The 24,279-nt window shown below is 34.7% G+C and overlaps 2 protein-coding genes across 3 annotated transcripts in view; one reads left to right on the forward strand and one right to left on the reverse strand.

The window, feature by feature from the left end:
• Nucleotides 1-24,279, forward strand: part of siz (Brefeldin-resistant Arf-GEF family protein schizo) — a 219,023-nt gene that overhangs the window by 122,618 nt on the left and 72,126 nt on the right. The window lies entirely within an intron of this gene.
• Nucleotides 3,209-6,634, reverse strand: LOC140754824 (uncharacterized). The gene is made up of 2 exons (XM_073089938.1): nucleotides 6,471-6,634; nucleotides 3,209-6,109 (listed from the first exon to the last, which is right to left on the reverse strand). The coding sequence occupies exon 2, from the start codon at nucleotides 6,104-6,106 to the stop codon at nucleotides 3,530-3,532; it is 2,577 nt and encodes an 858-aa protein (XP_072946039.1). The 5' UTR covers nucleotides 6,107-6,109; nucleotides 6,471-6,634; the 3' UTR covers nucleotides 3,209-3,529.

Raw genomic sequence — 24,279 nt, forward strand, 5'->3', positions numbered from 1 at the left:
TAAAAGTTATTTTCCTCGTCAAGTTACATTTGCGTCATAAATTAAATATAACTTTTATGAACAAATCCTAACTATAATATTTTAATGCGAATGTTAGCTTGTTTGTTTCTTTGCTACACTTTCACGCTAACCGATTGTCACGAGATTTTGCTTATGAGTTGTCAGGGGGTCAGAAAAGGGCACGAGTAGGACATGAGTATCTTTTATTCCGAAAAAAGTGCTGTACCAAAGCGATAGATGAAACAACTTTTAAGGTGCCAATTTAAGGTCACCAAACGATAACATCGATCGATAGTAGCTTTGATTATTCACTTCGATCTTCAGTTGTTACCATAACAATCGATCCAAGATATAATGGTTCAAATGGTTGTATCGACGACCCGTGATCGCGAGAAAAGCCGCGGGCAAAAGCTAGTCAGCTTATAAATCGCTCACGTAACTTAATTTCGATCATGTGCAATACTTATTTCAACAGGCCGAGCTTTGATACACCCGTCTCATTCTTTCGTATGAAAGTTTCGCGTGTTACACAGAGACAGAAAATGGGGTAAACTAGAGTAGTTTAAGAATAATGTATCAATACGGAACATGCATTCACCCAGTTAACGTAGCCAGTTACCGGTAACCGTTGTCCAACGTAAATAACTGTTTCGGTTAAGCACGGTTTGATGTTCAAGTTGAACTGGGTTTGCAATATGTATAACGTTTTGTTAAATGGTAGACTTGGTCCAGGTTCGAATCCCATGATGATAATGATGATGATGACAATAATAATGACATTAAGATATCATTTGTGTGTGTTTGTGTGTGTGTGCAGAAATTAGTTACAACTAGTCAGTTTTGTAAGTCATAACCTTTTGGGAACTAATTTAAGGACATGGTTTTGTAACAAAATATTTTTATATTATTTTATCCGAGTGAAGACGGTCACAATACTGACCTGACGCGCAGAGTCCCGGGTTCGACCGCAGGTCAAGAATGATCAAACATCTGAATGGTAAATATATTAGTGCCGATTGTATAATATGCAGTCGTCTTCAAAATAATGCGACAGCTATATTATTTAAATTAAGACATATAATACTTACGAATTTATCACCTGCCTTATAATTTTATTGCCTCAGCACCTACAATTGTATAATACGAGTATTAGATAAGTTAAAGCAATAGTATTAGTAAGGGAAGCATTAAATCAGAGCAGTCTGACAGTGCGGATTTGTAGTTCTCATGCGTTTTTGTGCCAAGGATTCCGGATTAAATGGCTGGAATAAGTAATTTATAGAGGACGTTAATATAACTCGTGTTTATGGAAATGAAAGGGATTTTTAAATTTCATACACATTTTTAAGATTTAAAGTTCAGAACGTGTCAGACGCTCAAAAATAATGGTTTCATTGTTTGCTTATAGCGCTTAACGTTTTATACTCATATTCCAACTTTATGATTCCTTGTATCGTCGGTGCTATGGATAGACACAAAGACGAATAGGCAAACACCTAGGCCCAGAGTCTGTCATTAGTAATTGATTTGTGTCTGGCCGGAGATTAAACCTGGAACCCCCTGCTGTCAGAGCGCTATATTCATCGCTCTGCCACGCAGGTCGTCTAACGTGAATGTACATAACTACATACAATGTATGTTACCGTATTTATATTTACCGTAACACAGCCGAGCAGGCAAATACCATAACTGACAAAATATTTTATACAAAAATATTATTTTGTCTGACCCGGCCCGTGTCTGATACACTCAAACTTTGTAGATACAAATAAACGTTAAGGAATGAAGTGCATAATAAAACTATTCTTGTGCCTGACACACTCATTGTCTGTCAGATACAAGTGAACTATAAAGAGTGAAGTAAAACTATTCTCCTCAACAGTTGAACACACTACTGCATACACAGAGTCTACCACAATAAAGCTATTCGCAACAGTTGAAAATACAACTGCATACCCAGTCGACCAATATGCAAATATGCCTCTAAGGAGCGTCACATAATCTCACGAGTGGAGATCTTTATGTAATGGCCAATCTCTCCTCGAGTGCTGTAGGAAGGATTCCGCTAAGTGTTCTTTGGGAAGACGTCCTGGCTGTAATCCGCTTAAATATTTAAAAGCGTCAGACCTTGGAGACGTTTAGTACTAAGCTGGCTGCGGCTGGCGGTGGCTTTAAAAGAAATTTTCATTTTAAGTTACTAGGAAAAACATTTGATAAATGGGAGGGTTATTATGGCAAGAAGTATCTATTTAGTTATAGCATAGTGATCTAAATCTTGACTCTCATGAATTGTCCAAGAGTCAAATCCCGGGCACGCACCTCTAATTTTTCAATATTAAGTGCGTGTTACAAATTATCACTTGCGTAACAGTGTAGGATAATAATGCAAGGAAACCTCGTAAGAGATCTTACAATTTAAAGAAGTTCCTGAAGGTATGTGAAATCCACCAATTTGCCGTCTTGGTGGACTTAGGTCAAAACCGTTCTTACTCGAAGAGGAGACCTGTGCTCAGCAGGGGGACATGGGTTGGTGACGACTCAGTTGTGCTTTTTTGCAAATACATATATTCGATGTACAGACAGACACGCGAAGCTTAAATTCTTGTTATATGTATAGAAACGAAAATATATATTGTAACATAGAAACATGGTTATTGGGTAGTATACAATATTAAACAACCTGTATAAATCCCGGGAAGCTGTTCCCATACATTACACTTCGGTGACCATTTATTTATAGTTCTGTCAAGTCACCTTCAGTTAATCTCTTGCAGATTTATGTTTTGGTTGGATTAAAGCGAACGATTAAGGCTTCGAAGGTATTCAGGTCAAGGATTGCACTTTCAATATAATCCTTTGGATTCCGTATCATATTATTGTTATATGAGTAATTCTACGATAAGAGGTTCTTAGTCCATAGAGAATACGGCCACAGAGAAAAATTGCGCTTTTTTCATTAAACATCTATATAACGATTTGTGTCCTATTTATGTCTCTTTTCACGTAAGGGCAAGTCACTTTATGCATATTTTATTACTTTTTACAAGGCCAGGGTAAATACACTGAGCAGGGTAGAGACACCCAGATCAGGGTAGATACTTATTTGGCCAGGGGAGAGAATTTGTAGCAATAAAAGTAACAAAATAAGTAAAATCAACTTTAATTAAACATTATAATTAACCTAGAATCAGGCTACCATTTTTTCTAATCATATTAACATTAACAGACTATATTATGTCAGCCTTTTCTGAATTTTAAAACAAAAGTGTCTTTAGACTTATTATACAATAATATGAAAAAATAACATGGCATTGTACCTACAACAAATAATAAAATATTCTTTTATTAATACTAATTATATAGACTAGCGTCTTTTAAGTATTACAAATAATCAGACTTGCGACAACTGAGATAATTTTCATATAACCTGTACCTATGCTACATTTCACTAAATGAACATGTTTTAAACATAAAATAAAAAATATAAATTAAAGGCCCTCTCTTGCCTATAATAACAAAAAATAAATGCTTAAGCTCTCTCAAACACGTTCACAGACTCTTTAAAACAGTAGAACATCCTCTGCCCTTTTAAAATAAGATTTGGTATAGGTAATGCCTGAACAATCTGATCTTCTGAGATAAATGAAATATCGTTTTCTTCGACTTTAAATAATTTTCCACTGTTGTCTCCAATTTTACAGAAAACTACCTGTATTTCGTCATCTTCTTCTAAACCCGTACACATGGCCACGTAACGGTAATCTGTGTTTTTAGAGGGTAGTTTGACAAGAATAAAATCACCGCTCTTAAATATTTTTTTGGATGTGGACGGTTGTTGTTCATCCTCTATATGGTGCTTGCCACCTTTTGGTGTAATGACTTGTTCACTGTCAAATGGATTCTCCTTCTCGTTCTCGAACTCCGAATCTGGTCCATAAACATCTTCGAATCGGAGACGAGCTTTTTTATTAGAGGAGTATATTATGACACCAATTTTGAAATGATCACAATTTTCATTGCAAAAGCAGCTTAAAGACTTCATTTTCAATTTGTTTGGATCTTCAATGTTCCATGACACTTGATGGACACGCAATGTACCGGGAAAAGTCTTTATTTGATCTTTAGCACTAGCAATTAAAGAGTCTTTCTCAAGGATATTTTCGTCATCAATAACGAAAACATTGATGCTTGGACAGTTTTTCTGAATAGCATTTGACAAATCTCTCAGAGATTCTATATCTTTGCCACTAGCCACTAATCGGTCTGCTGATCTTTTGCAAACAGCTCCGACACCATCAGGAGCCCCCTTACCGTGTCCAGCTTCATGGTAATTCCACGTAAAGTGTACAAGGGCTGGGTAGAATTCTGTTAAATGGGTGACAAGAAAGTAAAACATGTATTTGTTGCGGTATTGTGTTACGGGTCCATCGCTCCAGAAGTGGAGGATCTCTACTTCGGGTGGCAGGCTGTTCAAAATTGGCTGTAAGTGTGCCCATATAGCTGGAGGCGAATGTAACAAATTTTGCGCCATCGAACAATAGCAAGTAGTTTTTACTCCACCTGATGCTTGCTCCTTCGTGTAAGTAACGACCGTGTGCAGACTTATCTGTTGACGCGAACCTCCAAAATGGAATGCCTGGATCTCTTCTGCGTATTTAGTTAAGTAATTTTCACTAAAATCCATGTGTATCATAGCTTCTTTCACAGATAAATTAGCTTTTTTAATCTTAAGACCAGAATGCTGGTGGACTATGTTCAGTTCGTGTTGAAGAAAATATTCCAAATTATATTCCAATTGCATAATCAAATCACGAGGACAAATCTGTATCGAATTTTTCAAATATTTAGTAACTTTTCTTGCCTTATGTGTTTTTGGATCAGTTATATTTGTGGAGACAGATTCCCACTTTCTACAGACAATTTGAATATTATTATCAAATTCTTTGTATTCGAGTCCTTTATTTTTGCAAGTTCTGCATTTTCGGGAAAGACACTCTTCGTTGTACCTATTGCAACAAATTATATGAAGCAGATTTTGATGCTTTGATACAGAGATAACTTTAGCTTGAAATAGAGCAGTGAGCATCAGATCAATATTTGCGTGTGTAACGCACAAACAAGTGTCACGTTTGTCGCAATTCGGGTGTACTATCCAGAATGGCTTAAGGCGACAGAATAGAGAATATGATATCTTGATATTGCACTTCTTCATGAAAGATTTATGGAGATTTCTTAGAGTATCCAAAAGAACTCTCTTTTGCTTGCGATCTCCTTTCTTCGTCACATAATCTCTTTTGCCGGCACATAACCTCGTATTCGAGTCATCTTGGAGAAAATTTATAATTTTTGTCTTCATTATTTCATAACTTGCTTTGACTTTCCTTTTATTTTCCAGTAATCGTACTTGTCCAAATTTTCTTAAAGGTTTCATATTTTTTTCATTCTGTAGTATGCCGTATTTTCTCACCAGCTTCCCGCTTATAATTCTTTTGAAAATTCTTTTTTCTTTATTGTTAAGAAGAGAAGAATAATTATCTTTTAATTGTTGATTGATCACTTCTGCAAATAATAATTTTTTCTTCACTGTTTGTCTGGCATTTGGAGAATTTAACACTTGTTCTACTTTGCTGTTAGGTGTCAGTTTTTCAGGCTTTCGTAATCTTTGTAACTTTTTTTTATAACATGCTAATTTAGTCTTCAGTTTATTTATAGTCTCATCTTTTTTCTTATTAATTAAATATCTTTCTCTTCTGGCTCGGTTTGATTTAAGTTTGGCAGCTATAACTCTATGAGAAATTTGATCATTAATATGTGACATCGATGGCGTTACCGAAAGATTAGTTACATTTTGAAGTGCAAGTCGTTGCCTACGTTCTCTTGCCTTCTTTTTCCATATCTTTCGGGCCTTACGTTGCTCTCTAGGATTCATTTGGTCGACAGTCTTTATTATTCCTTTCTCCTTCTTTTTTAAATATTTAGCCTTTTCTTTTTGCTTTTGCAATTCATATTTTTCAGGATCATTTTTAATTCTTTCATATCGTAGTCTCTCTGCTTCACGTTTCTTCTGTAGTTTTTCTTCACGTGTTAACTTTTTTCGTGGTGCCATGATCTGTAACAATATGAGACAATAATATAAAAACAATATGAACTAAGAACTCCTTTATTTATCAGTTTTAAGGATTTACCAAAGTATGTAATTATTTTAAACGGTTCGTTGGTAAAAATATGCTATATCGAAGTTTGTTTGCACTAACATTATCTTCCCTGGTCAACAAGTCTCTACCCTGGCAGTTATCTTTCCAGGGGAAATATGGCAGGGAAGAGACGTTTTCATGATAAATTTTATTGTTTTAATTGACATAAGAAATGTTTCCGTACATTGAGTATCACACTTTAACTATTACATTATTAATAAATTATACCAGTAAATGCAAATAAATTAAATAAATAATATAACTTATATGACTTACCAGTGGAGAGAAACAATGACCTCACGCGGCCACTACTTCGAACTAACGCGTCGCAACAACTAAAAAATGGCGACGCTCTTAACGGCTCACGTGTTTGCGTTGCTAACTTCACATCGATAGATGACCTTGAGCACTATTTGGAATATGGCTGTTTTATATTTGTGTTTGTAGTATCGTAATGAAATTTGCCAGGGTAAATACCCAAAAAAGTGGGACAAAAGTTACGCTTAAAAAATATTGCAAATAAATAAATATGGTTTTATTTTTAATTAACAGTACATAAATATATTTATTGAAATTTGTGTTTAACATACTTTAGTTTAATAACTGATATAAATAAGGTATGTATCGTTTGCAAATTAAATTGAAACCGACAGGGGGACAGGCCAGGGTAGATACTTTTTTAGACTTTATAAGGAATTTCTAAAAAATATATTTTAATTACGCATTTAATCGTGTCGTTTTTTAATAAAGTACATTTAGGTGATGTGTTTCATTGCAAAAAATAACAACATATATAATAAATTTTCTATTTTAAATTGATTGCCGCAAAAGTTACCTCTTATCGTAGAATTACTCATATTTATCTCACTCGTAAAAGGTTATCAATACATACTGGTGCAATAAAGATATCGTTTAAACTGAGTCACTTGTCTACTTTGTCTGTTACAAAAAGGACATTAGATCATCTAAGTGCTTATTAAATAATAGTATTTATTCTAATGGTATATAATATGGCATTGCATCAGTCATATAAGTCCTATATAAGCTACAACTATTGGTTCAATTATATAGCGCGCTTACATAAGCGTAACCCAACCTGTACAAACTACAGAAGACAGCTTCTGTAATTTCATTCTGCAGTTTTATACTTAAGTGTCTTCATCATTCATTTATCCTGCTGCAGGGCATGAGGCTTCTCTCAGAATAAAAGGTATTAGGCTTTAGGCCAATAAACTGACCTACTGAGGATTCATAGATATCATATATCTTTGAGTACTTTATTCGGAACTTACAAGCATACATGGTTAGGATTCTTAAGATTGATATATTTTGAAATTGTCACTATAAAATCCAATAGTAGTGTAGAAATAAGAATGACCCATTCTAGAGATACGAATACTGAACACTCAAGATAAATTAATATATCCCCCTTAATTATCATGTCTACTAATCCGTGCTCAACATATTAGAAGTATATTTGCAAACTTTGTCAATCAATAAAGTCGAAGTCGAAGAATGCGATACGTACTTGTCCTTAGCCATTAATACCAACACCATGCATCGGTAACGGATAGTGTGCACGTTGCATTATGTATTCAGTTTGGACGTATCTTTACATGTGTTACACCGTGTACCAATGGTTGCTTCCTCTAACCTACGTACTTAAGTGGGCGTGAGATCAGGACAAACTTTGGCGCAAATGTTTGTCCAATTGGCATAATTATGTGCATTACAACTAAATTAAAACACTCTTATGGCAAACAGGTATGGAATGAAGAGCATTCAATTTTAAGTGGCTTCTGCATCCTGTTCTACGCATAAAAACACGTCTATCAGTTCTATAATTTAAATTAAGTATTCTATAAATGGTCAGATAAATAAATTAGTCTTTAGACCTACACACAATTTCTTAATTATTTATTACTCAGACAAAAAAAATTAACAATTAATCCCGGCATGGTTGATGGCGTGAGATTTTAATGTGATTTCAATACATAAAATGTCATTTGAATATCTTTTTGAATATATAAGATATCGTACAAGGAAGTAACATGCGACATTTTCCTTTGTTCTCGCAATCAGCGAATCCAAATTACGTTGATTGTAATCATGTAATATGTAATTTATATGAAGGAGGAAAATTGGCAGAATTTGGTAAACTTCAGTATTTGTTCAGAGGCTTTGTGTATCTTTTTTGGTCTGAGATTAACTATGGACTTAATAGATTTTATTACGATATGCCCAATATGAATATGGTATTTTCTAATTTTTATTTCTATGCCCTCGTAAAGTTTACGTAACTCTTCCCACATCACAACGAATTGGTTGACCTTTTCGTGCAAAATACTAAGTGCCTACCGTATAACTTACCTGTTACGAGTCGCGTGGGTGTAGTCGGTCGTTCGTGGTTCATTCTACCCCAACTTCCTCTCAGGCAAATTATGTTTTTTTTACGCGTAAATGTGCGTTTTGGGGCTGAAAATCTAGTTCTTAGGAAGTTAATATAATAATTAAGGAAAAATAAAAGCTTAGTGTGTGCCGTATCACGCACAGTGAAGGATTCTATAGCTGGAATACACATGAATTTCAGAAGTAACAAAAATATATTTTAAAGAATTTGAGAAGGCTACATCAAAATTAGCATATTTTGTTGATTTTAATGGTTCTGCATTTTATTTAAATTTGGTCAATAAGTTTTGGTCCTCGATTTATTAAATTTTTTGACATCAAGGCCAATACCAGTTAGGTACGAGTATTTTCTAATATTTCGTTCTTTGCCCTCGTACAGTTTACGTAATACTTCCCACATCAGAACGAATTGGTTGACCTTTTCGTGCAAAATACTAAGTGCCTACCGTATAACTTACCCGTTACGAGTCGCGTGGGTGTAGTCGGTCGTTCGTGGTTCATTCTACCCCACCTTCCTCTCTGGGAAATTATGTTCTGTTTTACGCCGAAAGACGACGAAAAAGATAAATTATTTTTTATGATTGATTCGTTAAAGTAAAAGTACGTTATCGATTATGCAAACGCGTAAGTAATTAATCAGCAAAATTGAAAAAAAAACAGAGATAAAGTTCTATATACTACTTTACTTAATACTTTACTGCTATTAAGCTTACGGCGGCACCACCGCCCACCTATGTCTGCCTCATGTTCTGGTTTTGAAGGGTGTGGTAAGGGAGACATACTTTTTCCGAGGCGCTCCAGCTTAGTCCTCAGGGGTAGCAGCGCATCTGTGGTTGGCCTCAGGTAGGAATATCCAATCTTGTCTGCGGTTGATTACAGATGTCCATGGGCGGCAGTAGCCATTACCATCAAGTGGACTGCATGTCCGTCTGCAACTCCTATATTATAAAAAAGCAGTATTCTTCATAGTTCGAGTAGGTGGGCACCACCGTCATATAATCCTACTTTATAGCAGCATCACGCGAGCATGGAACTTATAATTTCTTTCTAATTTTGGAAAGCTAACTAACTATCATGAGCTAAGACTGGCCATCATTCAAAATCTGATAGACCAGTATGATAAATCCGTTCTACTTCAATTGCATAAAAAAGTTTACAGCTAGATAGCCACGAAGACCAGGTTACCGTAGCAATGGGTCAACCGCAGACCGGTGCGTGGCGGTCCCACTTACATCGGAACTGTATTGTTTAATGTTATATTCATGTAATGTATGTATGTATGTATGGAACTGATGTACTGTGGAATAAATCAGATATGTGAGTGGATTAACGCGTCATTGATAAATCGTGTGATTATTTTTAACGTGACGTAAAAAAGTTACTTTGAAAAACGAACAATTCTACAATCTATAAGTTATAGTTCTAGATGTGTCAAAGGGAACTATATGAAGTAAATTCTATCATGCAGTCATACAAAAACTATCGTTGTCAGTTAATTCTATCTGTGATATAAATATATTTCCGTTTTAAAACATTAATTTGGTTTTAATCTTTATAATATTATAATTATAATCTTTGCTTTCATGACCAACTTTAATCGACTACTATAAATTTTATTTCAGTAGAACGTATACACTGATTACATGCATCGTGCTGTCGACGTTCATTAGCATATGATCGAACTACGAGTATATTACATTGGTGATTGACATAAGCCTCAAACTGCATTGCAAGCATTGTTATTATATCAACATAACCGGTGTGCCGAACTGCCAATGATTGGTATCTCTTGGAGCACCTGCTTCTGTTGCAGGTGGGGTTGAGAAAATTATTTAAAGTTCTCCGTCTTGCTAGCTTTTACTGATTTACTGTCTCCTTTTTATCTTTGGTATCTTTTAGTAGGGTGCTCTGAAACAAAGGCGACCAATATTCTAAAATGCAGATTTGTAAACATATGTATCTTACATAGTTGTACCTAACACTTAATCTTGAAGCAAAGTATAATTTTTGCACGTAATTAATATAAATGCCATTTTTAAGGACGTATGTGTGTGTGATTCGTCTACGTACTCGTGTACCTACCACGTTTTTATTATATGTATCAGTGTGCGAACTCTTGTTGCCAAGATCATTATGGTCGATAGCGATCCCATAATATTATGTAATTTAGGTAAATTCAGCTTATTCGTTAGTCAGTTTGGCAAGGCACGCCTTCAACCCCTTCTTGTTCTGAAAGGACTTTCAGCCAGTAGTAGTTCTACTAAACAGCGAAAGTACAATAATCTTATAGAAAAGTATTGTATAACTTATTTAGTAATAATGATAATTCCCAGACATAAATCATTACTGGTTATCGATCGGTGTTCGTAAAAGATAAAATATTTCATAATAACATTAAATGTTACTTATCATATCTTTTGCAAACTCATTATCTTTGTATCAATCTTATTATGCTAATACGTCGACCTCCAGAAATACTATATCAAACATTACAATATATTAGATATACATAACATTAGATACTGGTTTCATAATTACCAAGTATAATTAATTCGTGAATCGTGGATAGATGGATTAATGGGTTTGCGTTTTAACAAGTATTTGAATTTGTTTAAACTGTGTTATTGGTGTCGAATATGTTTAATTGTTATTGTTATTCGATGCATGTTTAAATTGGATTGGTAAATATTTGCAATTATTCGCTCGTTTAGTTGTTGTATAAGTTTAGATTAATAGTTTAAAGTCAGTTTGTACAATTAACGTGATTTGACAGCACTAATGACCACGCCTATTTTTGACTACTATGTTTACGATCAAACACTGCTGCTTCCTGGTTTAAATAGCGTAGTAAAGCAAACTCATGTGACGTTTTTGAAAACTCTTCAGAGATAGAATCTGTGATCGACATAGGGTAAGGGTTTATTCACAGACTATTTTGGGGTCAATTACCACTTACGATTAATTACGTGTAATTGGGCGACAATGACCACTTACGACTAGTACCCTACATTTTAAGAGATAGGGCCCTTTGACAGACGGACAAACAGTGGAGCCTTCGTAATAAGGCTTTTGCCCTTTGGGTGCAGAACCCTAAAAGAGTTGCAGACCAGACGTAATGTGCGATTTGCAGCTGCAATGAAAACGAAACGATTATGCCAACTTCATAACCAAACGTGAGGCAAGTTTAAGGCTCTATATTTCGTCACGGATCTATCGTAAGAGTGCAATTCCACGCATATCACGTTGGTCAATAAATATTGCTTTGCAGCCATTATGAGACTGGCTACGAATTCGAACTGAAACCGGTTCTACAACGACCTTGCCTTCGCACGTTCACTTGACTATCTGTCGACGTGTTCTACTGTCTGGTGGTGCGCGATAGGTGATGTGATTTGTGTATAACGTTAATTTACAAGATGAAGTCATTTGAGTAGAGATTCTATTTATATCTCTTCTAGCATTTATGCGTCTTCTATTCGAGTATATGTTAGAAGGGGATAGTTGTAATTCTTCTTTACTTTTCCCTTTGGACAAGATTCGCTTAGAAGTTAATTATTAGTTGATTTAATTTATCCAATATTTTTTATCTATATCAGTAGATTCATAACAGCTCCATAATACCTATTCTCAATGATGTAAAAAGTGAACCAATCCCATTGCTAGCTTAGCAAACAATGGCCTAAAGTGACGACTTCACTAGTTTATGTTTGATGGTCAAGACTTTGAAAATATCTTGTGATATTTATATTATCTCGCTCGCAGTGAAACAAGTCATCATTGAGGCTTCGTAATCCGTCGATTGATTGGTTTTGTTCTCATTACGAACTGCAAAGGTACTGAACGGTCGTTTTTTGTTGACACATTCTTCATATAAACGGTCCACAATTCGTGCTTTATATTTCATTCTCTTGCGCAGAATCAAGTCTTACCGTAGCCGATGGAGGTGATACAGTTGCTGATTCGAATCGAATTTTAATTAAGTTACAAGAATATCATTTGATCTCTTATCCTCATTATACTGATTGACAACAAAACGAAAATCGCCTGCCTGTTTCGCAAATAAGACGATCTTCATTCTTTTGAAGTCAAGATGTCAATCACCTCTTGTGTCTCGCATATGAAATTTGAAGACTTTATTTATCGCAAACTGTACACAAGTAGGTACTATTATGGCGTTGAGTATAATATAATCATCATTATTATCGCTACTGTGACATTGACCTTCGCTCTGAGTAAATCACCTTGATACATCTATTGTTGCCAGGCAACAGGTGTTTTACACTGTTTGTGTTGACGCACAGACATACGTGTTCAGTATAACAGATGGACTGATTGGTTACTTATGAGGCTTCGCAGATTAATAGCGAACAGGAAGAGCAGATGGTTCAGGGATGCATGGCATGGCATGTCCTGTATTGGAAACTTTGAACGACCATTCGATTAACATTAATCTAGTTACGCCTGTCATGTACTCTCTTCTTCCTCTTAACTTTTTCAATCTTACCCGTAATCTACTGACCATCTCGTAGAAAACATTTCGTCAAATCCAGCAGGAACAGTGCTGAGAGTGAAAAATGTAGCGAAACCGTACATTTTTCTGCGTAAGCGGCTTGCTTTCTCTAGCGACACGTCGCTGACGGCGCATACGCAAGCCAGTCGCTCACGGCCGTCGGTTGGGGCCGCACGCGTCGCCTTCTCTCCACCCGCGTATTTCACAAACAATTATCGATACAGTACGTCACCAACATTAAAACGAGTGTTAAAGTGAGCAGTGCAAAAAACAAATGTTATGTGCCTGAGCTTGGACTTTCCAAGGTTAATTGTGTTTAGTGTTGCAAAAACCAAAGGATCTGTTGTGTTTTTTCATCCCGGTTCGTCACGCTTGTTGACATTTTTTTGTAATTGGTTTGCATTATTGTTACTGTGATTCTAATTAGTCTTCTCGATAGCTCTACGACCGTTCGAGGACACGGCAATTAATTCTGATTCGTTTCCTATCATTTATTATTGCAAAATATCCATAAGACAATTATTGTTTTATGTTACTGCCTCCACGGTAAGTCTCGTGACTCATTTACTTAAACTCCTGTAACGTTTGAGTGGGATTCGAACAGCCATATTGAACCAAGTTCGCGTAGTGGGCTTCGCTGAAGGTGAAAATGTTTTGAAAACAGCTACGAAATGTCTATTGTCTTTTTTGCGGTTATCGAAACAATTGAAAGAATTTCGCTGATTTCACGTTTGTCAATACTTTTACTGTCTATTGCCAAGTTGAGTCAATGGTTTCTTTTATCGTTTAATACGATCATATTATTATAGAACACAATTCCATCTTCTTTTAAATCTACCGAGCCTCTTATGAAGTGGTTTGTTATTAATAGCTTATCTGGGTTATTGATACAAGAAGTGCTTTCTCACGCCTTATCAGCCAAGCTGGTATTATCTCAGTGTGAAAATAAAGTTGCAGTATTGTCCAAATATTGAATTTGGAATGCACTGATGTTTGGATTCACTATCTTAATATTGACATTTCATTGATGTGGATATTTTTTTTAGCATTTCGTAAAAATCAGATGCATTTATTTTACCCGTAGATATATAGAATTTAGTTTAATATGTCACATGGCTATTAGGAACATCCCAAAAGACGCCAATGGTTCAAAGTGCGCATAAGCTGAATCAAAACAATGAGTTTAAAATGATCAATGCTTCTGACATTTTCTAGTTGATTTCCATTAAACGGTAAACATGTTGGAAAGCAGAAGCCTGAACAAATAGAAAAACAAATGTCCAACCATCTGTTTGACGTCAAAACACCTACACAGTTGAAACAAGTCGATACTTTGTAAAATAACTCAAAAAGAAAAACAGCCTAAACGGTGGCGAGTCGGCGAATAAAAACAAAATTGACCTCTACCGTTTCAAGTTCTGTAAAAACTTTTTCCTGTGGAATCCTTAAATTATGAATCTTGAGATCTCAAAGAACTCCTTTGAAGTTGTTATCGTTCAATTACACAGCTGGTGTATTCTTAGCTGCCTTGTTCTACCTCAAAGGGATGAACAACAAGCGAAAATTACTATTTGAAACATTTTCAACGGCAAAATTGAAATAGAAATGGTTCTCATATTTTTATCTTTAAAGCACTTACTGTTTTAAAAGAAATTCTTACTGCTTTAAGTAGTAGAATAAATAATCAATGATCTATAGGGCTTACGCAATGCCTAATAGACCAGCTGAAGATGGTAACTAATTTTAGTATATTTTTAATAACGAAAATTATTAGCATTCTAAGTCTTGTAGTATTAATTTGGATATTAATATTTCGACGCAACATTACCCCGCGGAGTTGAAACAAGTCCCTAAAGCCGTTGGTTTTTTATAAAACAATTCGCCGAGCTGTTTTTCTGAAGTATCTCCAGATAGCAATCTCTTTTATTTAACAATGAAGGTAATCGCCTTGTTCGTTGTAAAATCTCAACAGGTCCGTGTAAGGAGGAATTGCGTCCATTTGTTGAACAATTCCTTTTGATGCTGTCGTTTTCACAATACGATCTCTATCACGTTTCGCCATTGTCTAATTAGATGTTCGTTGCGTTGATTTATGGGAATTTGAATTTGAAGCCCTTGTGTTTCTTTATCTGTTTACTAAACTACTTTTGATATTTTTAATTTGTCTTAGATTATCGTAGCATTGTTTAATATTTGTGCTTGTTCTTTGTCAATTAGTTACTTCATTATAGTTTGAAACATAAAATATAAATCCTCATGTTTTTATTTCTCTTATATCTTACTTATATTTTTATATCCATAAAAGATACAAATTCTATTCTGAGCATGAGTTGTATTATTATAATTATTCAGTAATTATATTACTACGTTAAATTATACCTTTAAAGATAAGTGCACTTGTAGGCACTTGCAGCATTTTTAAAATTCCATCAACGTCTATTTTAAAACATCCGCGATAATCTGCATGCGCAACTAATTACTCGAATCATTATGAATGCGAAATAAATGGGGTTTTTATTTTTTTTTTCAACGTTTAATCAACGTTAAATCGTTTTCACTTTCACAAAAACCGCCGAAAGGCTTTCGCGGAGTTTCTTTAGCATTCTTCATCAGCTATTCCGACTCTCTTATTAGGCATTTACTTTTAGCAAATATTTTCGTAGTTTTGAATTTCGCTGTCTTGATCAAATAGCCTTTGGATATAAATAATTGAACGATCTTGTTTCTTTGTGTACACTTTTTGATATAACTTGATAGTGTGATATAAATTGTTTCGTGAAATGTCAGCAAGATATCGGTATTTGATCCAAAAAAACATATACTTTTGGTATTGAACGGTAAGCATCGCTGACTTGCAACAAAACTAAATCGAGTAATTGTGAAATCTACATTGACGGAAGAGACGAAAAAACTCCAGTGTCATCGGAGACGGAAACTAGTGTTTTTGTTTCATTTTATTTCATAGTCTAACACCCCTGTTCCACCGCCAAAGATTCGAGATGATAATTTGAGTAAATACCTTGTTTAGCATTTTTATCAATCAAAAATTATTTAAGGTTTTTATTTATTCTTAAGGTAATATTAAGAGGAAATCCGAGTACCTACTTTCTATTTTATACATCGTAGCACAAGCAATATCGACATGTCAAATAAAAATAACGAAACAGGAACAGTTCATAAAACGGATGTTGTAGCGAAAGAAGTGATTTTAATTACTAATAATTCCGACGGCAAGGGAAGTTAAGAATTCCAGCATATTAACTTCAGTAATTAAAATGTCCCAGAGGTACCGATCTCGGTTTAGGACGACACTGTAAAATAGGGCATGGAAGGACTCTTGCAGAACATTCATAAATTAATATTTACAAGTGATTACAAAAATGTCAACATCTCAAGTCTTCTTTCTTTGTAAGCATCAAAATCTTTCTGAACTAGTATTTTACCGTCTGTGGTAGAACTTGGTAACTAGTACTAATGCGAAATGATTCAAATGATTCGGTACGGTCTGCGGGAGTTATTTTAGATATTTTAGGTGTTACAAAAAAATCGTCATTCGTAATATAATTGTTTCCGTTGTCATCGATGGATTCATTGAGGAAAGTAGTTTTTCAAAAAGTAGTTTTTCAAGAAAGCAATGAAGAATATATCCGGTTTTAATTCCTTAGTGTACTTATTTGATACTCGTTTTACAATTGTAGAGAGTTAAGTGTGTAGGAAAAAAATGCTGTGGAATTTAAATGTATAATTATTTATAGGATTTGATCGATTACGGTTATACTTTTTTGCAGTGATTGTCTCATTTCGATTTATTATATATTCAATGTTATCTAACTTTTAAGTGTCTACTTACGACTGTGGTTTGGGTAATACTTAATCTAATCTCGTCTGTTTTAAATCTGAATGTCCATTAAAAAAAAATTGTACGACTCGATCAAATGCAAATCTGGTTACAATAATGTCCTTGCGTTCACATTGGCTACGTTCTAATATCAGAGGATGGATAGTCTTTTAAATATTAACGTAAAGGTGACAACAATCTCGCTAAAAAGCTTATCATTAAAGCATATAAATCTTCGTAAGCCCTTTTAAATTTAGCTCTAAGCTTTAAATTATTTTCGTATTAACAGGTTTTAAAATTCTATATTGACATTGAAATAATGAATTAAATTAAACTTATGCTTGCTACAGTATCCCTGTAGATTGAATACTCACAAACATATTAAATGTTTGTTTCTTTTTCGATGGACTTTTTTGATTACGTTGACTTTTTGATCAAATTCAATTTATCAATATGTAAAACATACTTCTTATATCTTTCGTGTGTATGTTGATATAATATTTATCTATGCTTAGCTTCGCTAATTTTTTGATCATACCGAAAACTTTAAAAATTGTATTATCTTCTGTTGCTTTCCTATTTTCTCTAACTCATAAATATTGGAAGATATCTAATTTCATACCGTCAGGTTTCCTCTTATCTGCGGCGACGTGACGAATTATCCTATATCATATCGGTGCATTTGATATGTCACTTTCTGACAAATGATTAATATATTTTATGATTTCGTTTTTAAAACTGTTGCCGTCCGCTACTGTATCCAAACCTTATAACGATTTCTTCAAAGGTTCCGATGATACATCGTATGTTTTATCGACTCGTTGTCCATCAGTCTGGTGTGATTGTTTTTTCACCTGTTGCTAGCAGCTACATCTTTTTACCCAGTTGCATAGGGAATGTTTTTTAAGTGCATGTATGTATGTGTGCCTCATCCTTTGGCAAGCCGTACAGCCTAAACGGCTGGCATTTTAACATTATGAAGTGTCGTTGGATTTGTCTAAGTTGTTGAAGTGACAAAGAGTATACTTTTAAGCAGTCGGTTTTTTTTGTCTATTATAATAATCCTTTAGATTAACATCGTATTATTGCACATTACTATTACTATAGCTTGTAATTATTATAGAAACTAGTCAATAAATTATTCTACCACTATTTTGAAACATCCTGTAGTTGTAAGCAATGTAACGAAATCGATCTCAGCTTTTAATAGCACGCTATATTTTGAAACAAAATTATATAACAGCAATATTTTCTAAGAAGACTATTTCAATGCCTTGCGTCATCTGTGACGCTGTGGGTTATAAAGGCACCACCAGATGACACTGAGCCACAATATCAGATGGTAAACGGTGTGTTAATAATTCGACCTAACCGAGTATGTAAACAACGGCCCACTACATTTAACTAAAGATAGATAGTTATAATAAAGATGGGAGCTAGGTGAAGTTATCGTACGTTGGTTAAAAAATAAAAATGCTTTCTTTTTGTAATTTTGTCGTCATTTTCACCAACCTATTACTGTCCCATTGCTGAGCACGGGTCCCCTCTCAGAGTGAGAGTGTCTTAGCCCATAGTCCAATGTATCTGCTAAATGAGATTGGATTAAGAACTAAGTTGCGGGATGGATAATAACATAAAATTTTTAATTGTAAACAATCCCGTCCCCAGCGGTGGTGGAAATGGTCGATAATGATGAATCGTTCATGACCCCAAGAGGTACTTTAAGATTGACCAGCCAACATACGCATGAGGCTATCATCTTAGTTCTCGGCTGTTATAGATATAATTGGTCAAGGACGTCCATGGACGGCAGTGACCACTAACCATCAGGTGGATTGCAGGCCCCTTTGCTACTCGAATCTTAATCTGAATCTCAATCAAAAAAGAAATATATGAGCGATTTGAACGTGAACTACTTGATTGTATCGACTTTAATCGAATGTTCCAAATACTCTGTTTTTAATTACATCACGGTAAATCGCTAAAGGTGATTATTGAAATGCCAATATACATTATAAAACAATTATGTTGCTGCACTGTGAACTTTAAAACGTGTAAATGCAGTGAAATTTCCGATGTAATTAAGGTTAAAACATTTTGCGGTAATGACACAAACCACGGTATAGAATCACTTGACCCCTATTATGAGTTATCAAAGTGGAAAGTTCGAACGATTTATGTATAATTATAAAATGTTAATGCTTTCTACAAATATAGACCCATACTAAGATATCCTGGGGGGTTACTACCATCTCTTAAAACAATATTATTTTAATCGTATTTTTACTTTTTTTTTTGCAGGAAAATTAACTTTTTAAGGAAAATATGACAATTTCAGTTTGTTTTATACAATGGATAAGCGAACAATTAATAAGGGTTTAAGTTTGTACAACTGTGTATGACGGAATATTTTACTGTTATATGAAGGAAACTTAGCGCCCTCATGAGTCGTCACTATCTACTACTGGAAATATACTATTTTTTCAATTAAGGCTTAACCTTAAATAACTTTCAACATTCATAACTTATTCACGTCTATGGATTGGCGACTAGAATAGAGATTATAAATAAGGTGAATGATAGAAGCATCGCAACCCTTGAAGACTTAAGTCATACGTCTTACCACTTGAATGCAAGCAAGAACAAGTACTCTTACAAACTGACTAAGATGCCCGCATTCAGTCTTTCATGGCACAAAGCAACACGACTATTTAGATATATATATGTTATGTCTTCGATTGTGAATCAAGATGTCACAAATAAATACTGTTAATGCAACACATTAATCAATGTCTTGATACAATATAAGCCATCTTGCCTATATATGACGGATAGACTTCCTTACTATGGCCAACTATTAAAGATACAGTATAATGGGACACGTGATAAATGATACCCTGAAGTGGCGCTGTCGGATCTCACGTAAAACTCGATGATCGAGTTATAAGGAACTGTAAATAGTAGGAGTTATTATTGAACTAAATTCTTGTTTTGTAATAACGGGTTGCTTTTGTATTTCATTAGAATTATATGTAGTACTTCACTGTATTAACAAGTCTACCTATAATGTTTTAATTACTGGGTGTTATAATTAATATGAAAAATAGTATAGAGGTGGACAGGAAATCCATGGCTATGGTTCACGTTTTATGCAAAAAGGAGATTGTTAAGTGGTCACCGCTGCCCATAGGAATCTGTCACGAATTCTGTGTAGGATAGAAGTTTTACCATAAATCGATGATGTGTTTATCCTTGAGGACTAAGACTAACATTTTATGTAAGTCAGTCGGCATCTCTCCCGACCGAAACGTAAAACTGCTTCAGGGGGCCTACCACCATATTTTAAAAGCCTTCATAGTTCAGGAAAGCTTTATTTCCTCCTTAAAACAGTAAAATATTCCGTCATACACAGTTTAACAATCTTAAACCCTTTTAATTTTTCGCTTATCCATTGTATAAAACTAACTGAAATTTTGCATGAAAAGGTAAATTTCCTGCAAAAGTAAAAATTTGATTAAAATAATATTGTTTTAAGAGATGGTAGTAAACCCCCAGGATAGAACTGGGTGTGGCAGTGGTACTTCCCTGGTGAAGCCATATTTATTCAGACACCTTTCAATTTCGATGCCTGAATCTTAAAACCGTGCTTATTATACGAGTAGCTATTATTATAACTATTCTTTCTAGTATTAAGATGAAGTGATACAGAATGCTTGAACACATATGATATGTGTTAGCATGTGTCTCACTGAACGAAACGTGAGAACCGACGACTTCTCGATATGGTAATGTCACGTTCTATGGATGAACTTGAGTCGGCTTACCAGCGAACATTCGTGTTGATATCAAACGAATTGCTTCCAAGGAAAAATTTATATTTAAACGGTTTTATATTAGGATTTTTTAAATCTTGGTAGTTAGTTAATGGTTCAGTTTTTTTATTACTTCTATCAACTTTTAGTATCACTTCACTAGAAGTTAAATTAAGGCAGAAAGCTTAGTTACAAGAATAGTAATTTAACTATTTAATGTACCTAGTTTATTTATTTCATTATTTATGTCCATTTTTAATAATGTGTGGTCACGATTGGAAATACAAAACGAAACTAATAACAAAAACTAAATAGCCGAAAAATATTATGCGTCTTCGAAATACGCAAGTTTATAAACAGATAAGCAATCCTATCAAATAATATGTCTCTCTTCCGAGTCGAGCCATATTACTACATACTCTACTTTGACTCATGTTTTGATATACAACATCGTATCCTCATTTATTTATAGTACATATATGTATACTTGACCGCTATACGGAAGCTATGGCGCGTGAAAAGCACGCTCCATCGGTTTTTTGTGTCACTTTATAGGGTACCAGACGTGATGCGAGACTGCCCACTGACGGTACTGTTTTTTATGTAACTGAGTTAACAAACGAGTATGGAGTCCACCTGATGTGGACTCCAATTAAAGATTAAAGCACTTAAGTTTAGAACATATGTATAAAACAGAATAGGAGTCTAATTTTTAGTTGTTCTTTAACGGTCTGCACACAAAGGTATGTAAGGCCGAAAGACTTAATTTCAACTTGATTATCTTGGATAAAACATATCTGTTCGGTATCATAAAGGTGGTAGAATCCAAATTATTTATGCTTTGTACTGGCAGAATTAGCACTGCAGTTCGCGGTGTAGGAGTCAGATCAGTCAGATTTCACAGGAGAGCAAAAATAGTGTGAAAACTCGCCACTTCAATCTTTACCAGATTATTAATAGAGATAATATACAGTAGTTGAAATAAAAATAGTGAATATAGCGTTACGTCGTTTTGCCATTTCATAAAAGATTACACTTGGACCGTCTTATGAAAAAGAAACCATTTCTGATCAGTTTTAAGTAGGACTCCTGATTCATATAAAATTGTTGGGCGACAACAAATATATCATGTGTGTTGCATTGCCACGGTAACGGTCATTACTTGTCATACTTTTACGTGAAAAACAAATGTCATGTTCATTTCGGAAATAATTTAAAAATTGCATATACGGTCGTGATCTTATTACGGGTAAATTCTCTATTACTGCTTGCACTAAAAGTCCCTTTTTATTTTTCTTGTTGTATAATATAAGTAGTAGAAATACCCTTTTAGTTAAATGTACCTCATCTTATTGGTTTTATAATAAACATCGTTATGTTAATTGCCTTACATGTTTTTACTGAATGACACTCATATCACACGTCAATGATCTTATCGCTAACTCATATCGATTATATTATCATTTCATTAAGATAACTGATAGGTTGATAAAAGAGAAAATATTTAACATCAGTTTCGCTTGCATTCAAACTTGGCTCTACTGTATATACGTAGTGCATTTGTAATTATTATTTTTGGCCCACTGTTGGGCATAGGTTTCCTAAGAGGACGGGGCTATTACCTAATATTTGGCCTGCTAGGAATCGTGAATATAAGAGATGGCAGACCTTGGATTCGGAGCTGGATCTTCTGCTTTAAAGGACGAAATTAAATATTATGGCACTGGACCAGATATTTTCCTAGTCTAGCTCAGCGCGTCTGACGGGGATGGTCACCGCTCCGCCACGGGTTTATTCAAGTATTCTTAAACTCATTTGTTTAAATCAACAAGTCGTCTATGTTTTTATAAAAACTAGAACTTCTTGTAAGGTAGGTAGAGGATAAAAGCGGAAATTTTCATTCCGGGTAAAACTGGTAGCTGCATTAACCGGAATGATCCGGTAAAGCCGGGTAATACCGCAAATCTGCACCTCCGGCCGGGTGATCATGTTTGGGTACATTTCCTGGAAATACCCAGTGGATTTTTCTTGTAATTGAAGCGGCAAACAAGCATGCCGTTCCCCTGGGGAATCACTACAACCCATGGACATCTGTTATCAACCATATCGCTTAACTTTGCTGTTATTAGGCAAAAACAGGTGAGGTGGACTCCGGTGCCTCCGGGGTCGAACCACAAAGGATTTTACCACCTTCCTTTCTGCTTCTTGAATATTACTAAAAAACCTAAGTCTAGCCGCATTACATTTACAGTTAAACCACAAAGGATTCTAAACAGAATTCGCATCTATATTTACGAGTACGTCAGAAATAGTGTAAGAGGAAAAAAAATATATCAATCGAATTTGTATTGTAGAAACAATCATTAGTCTCTATTTCAAGATTGATAATTGTAACCGACAGTGTCAATGTTGCCAACCACGCATACAAAGTCATGTATAAAAACGACTTCCATATAAAAGTGGATATTTCTAAGTTGTTACTCCCACGCTTCTCAGTACATACTCGCCCACTCAGCTGTTCTTACCAGGTGATCGATGTAGTTTTCGTTTTCGTTTTATTACTAGGTAGCTAATATACGGATCTCTTACTTCTAGCTACTATTTACACGATTGCTGAGGGTAATGTTTTTCAAGCATTTTGTACTTTTGTATATTTCAGTCTTTAGCACCCCCTTCAGCCGGTTACCTAAGGTTTGAGGATTTTAAAATTATGGTGTCGTTAGATTCCTCTAAATTGTGTAAGTCATACTTTTGAAAAGTTGGATTTTTCATTCTTATTATATCATAGTTTTTTTTAGTCTTTGACTTTGGATCTGTGTATTGTATTAAATAGTATGATGTGAGATTTATTTGAAAATTAAAAGAAGAAGAATTCAGAGTCGATTATCCTTATTTATTAACTTTCGATGCCATGGCATTAATTGTCAATCCTATGTGTCGCTACTGGACCCGTCCTTTTAATCTTGTCCGATCTTTGTTTACAATGATAATAAAACTCTTCGTGATTTGACTTCAGCATCACCACAACTATATCTATCCCAAACCTAAACTGTATGTAGACACGTGAGGAAATAGGTATGTGGTTGGTGCCCCCGCATTCGAACAACGAAGCTCTTCCACCTTCAACATACAATATTATGAACATAACGTTTCGCGTTTATCAGAATTGTGCAACATCTCGTAACATCTCACCTCGTGTTATAACACCTACGTCAGCTGGGTTAAAGGTCACATTTTGACATATTCTGCTTCTAACGCCTTATGTTTTGTTTGGATTAAGTAACCATAAATATTACTGGACCTGCAGAGTAGTCAATTTATGAACAAATTATGAATGTAACTATGGGTTAGTATGTCATATGTACAGTGTAGCAATATAAAGGGTTCCGTAAATTTTGCTGGTATTAAAAATGAAATTTCGTAAGATTTGTCTTAAAATTATTTCATTAATAATAAAACGCCGTCTTAACCTTTTCATTGTAAAGAGTAGGTATATTAATTAATTTATAAATAATT

This window comes from Epargyreus clarus, unplaced genomic scaffold, assembly GCF_041222505.1.
Source record: "Epargyreus clarus isolate Ecla_fem2 unplaced genomic scaffold, WU_Ecla_fem_2.2 ptg000031l, whole genome shotgun sequence".
Lineage (NCBI taxonomy): Eukaryota > Metazoa > Arthropoda > Insecta > Lepidoptera > Hesperiidae > Epargyreus > Epargyreus clarus.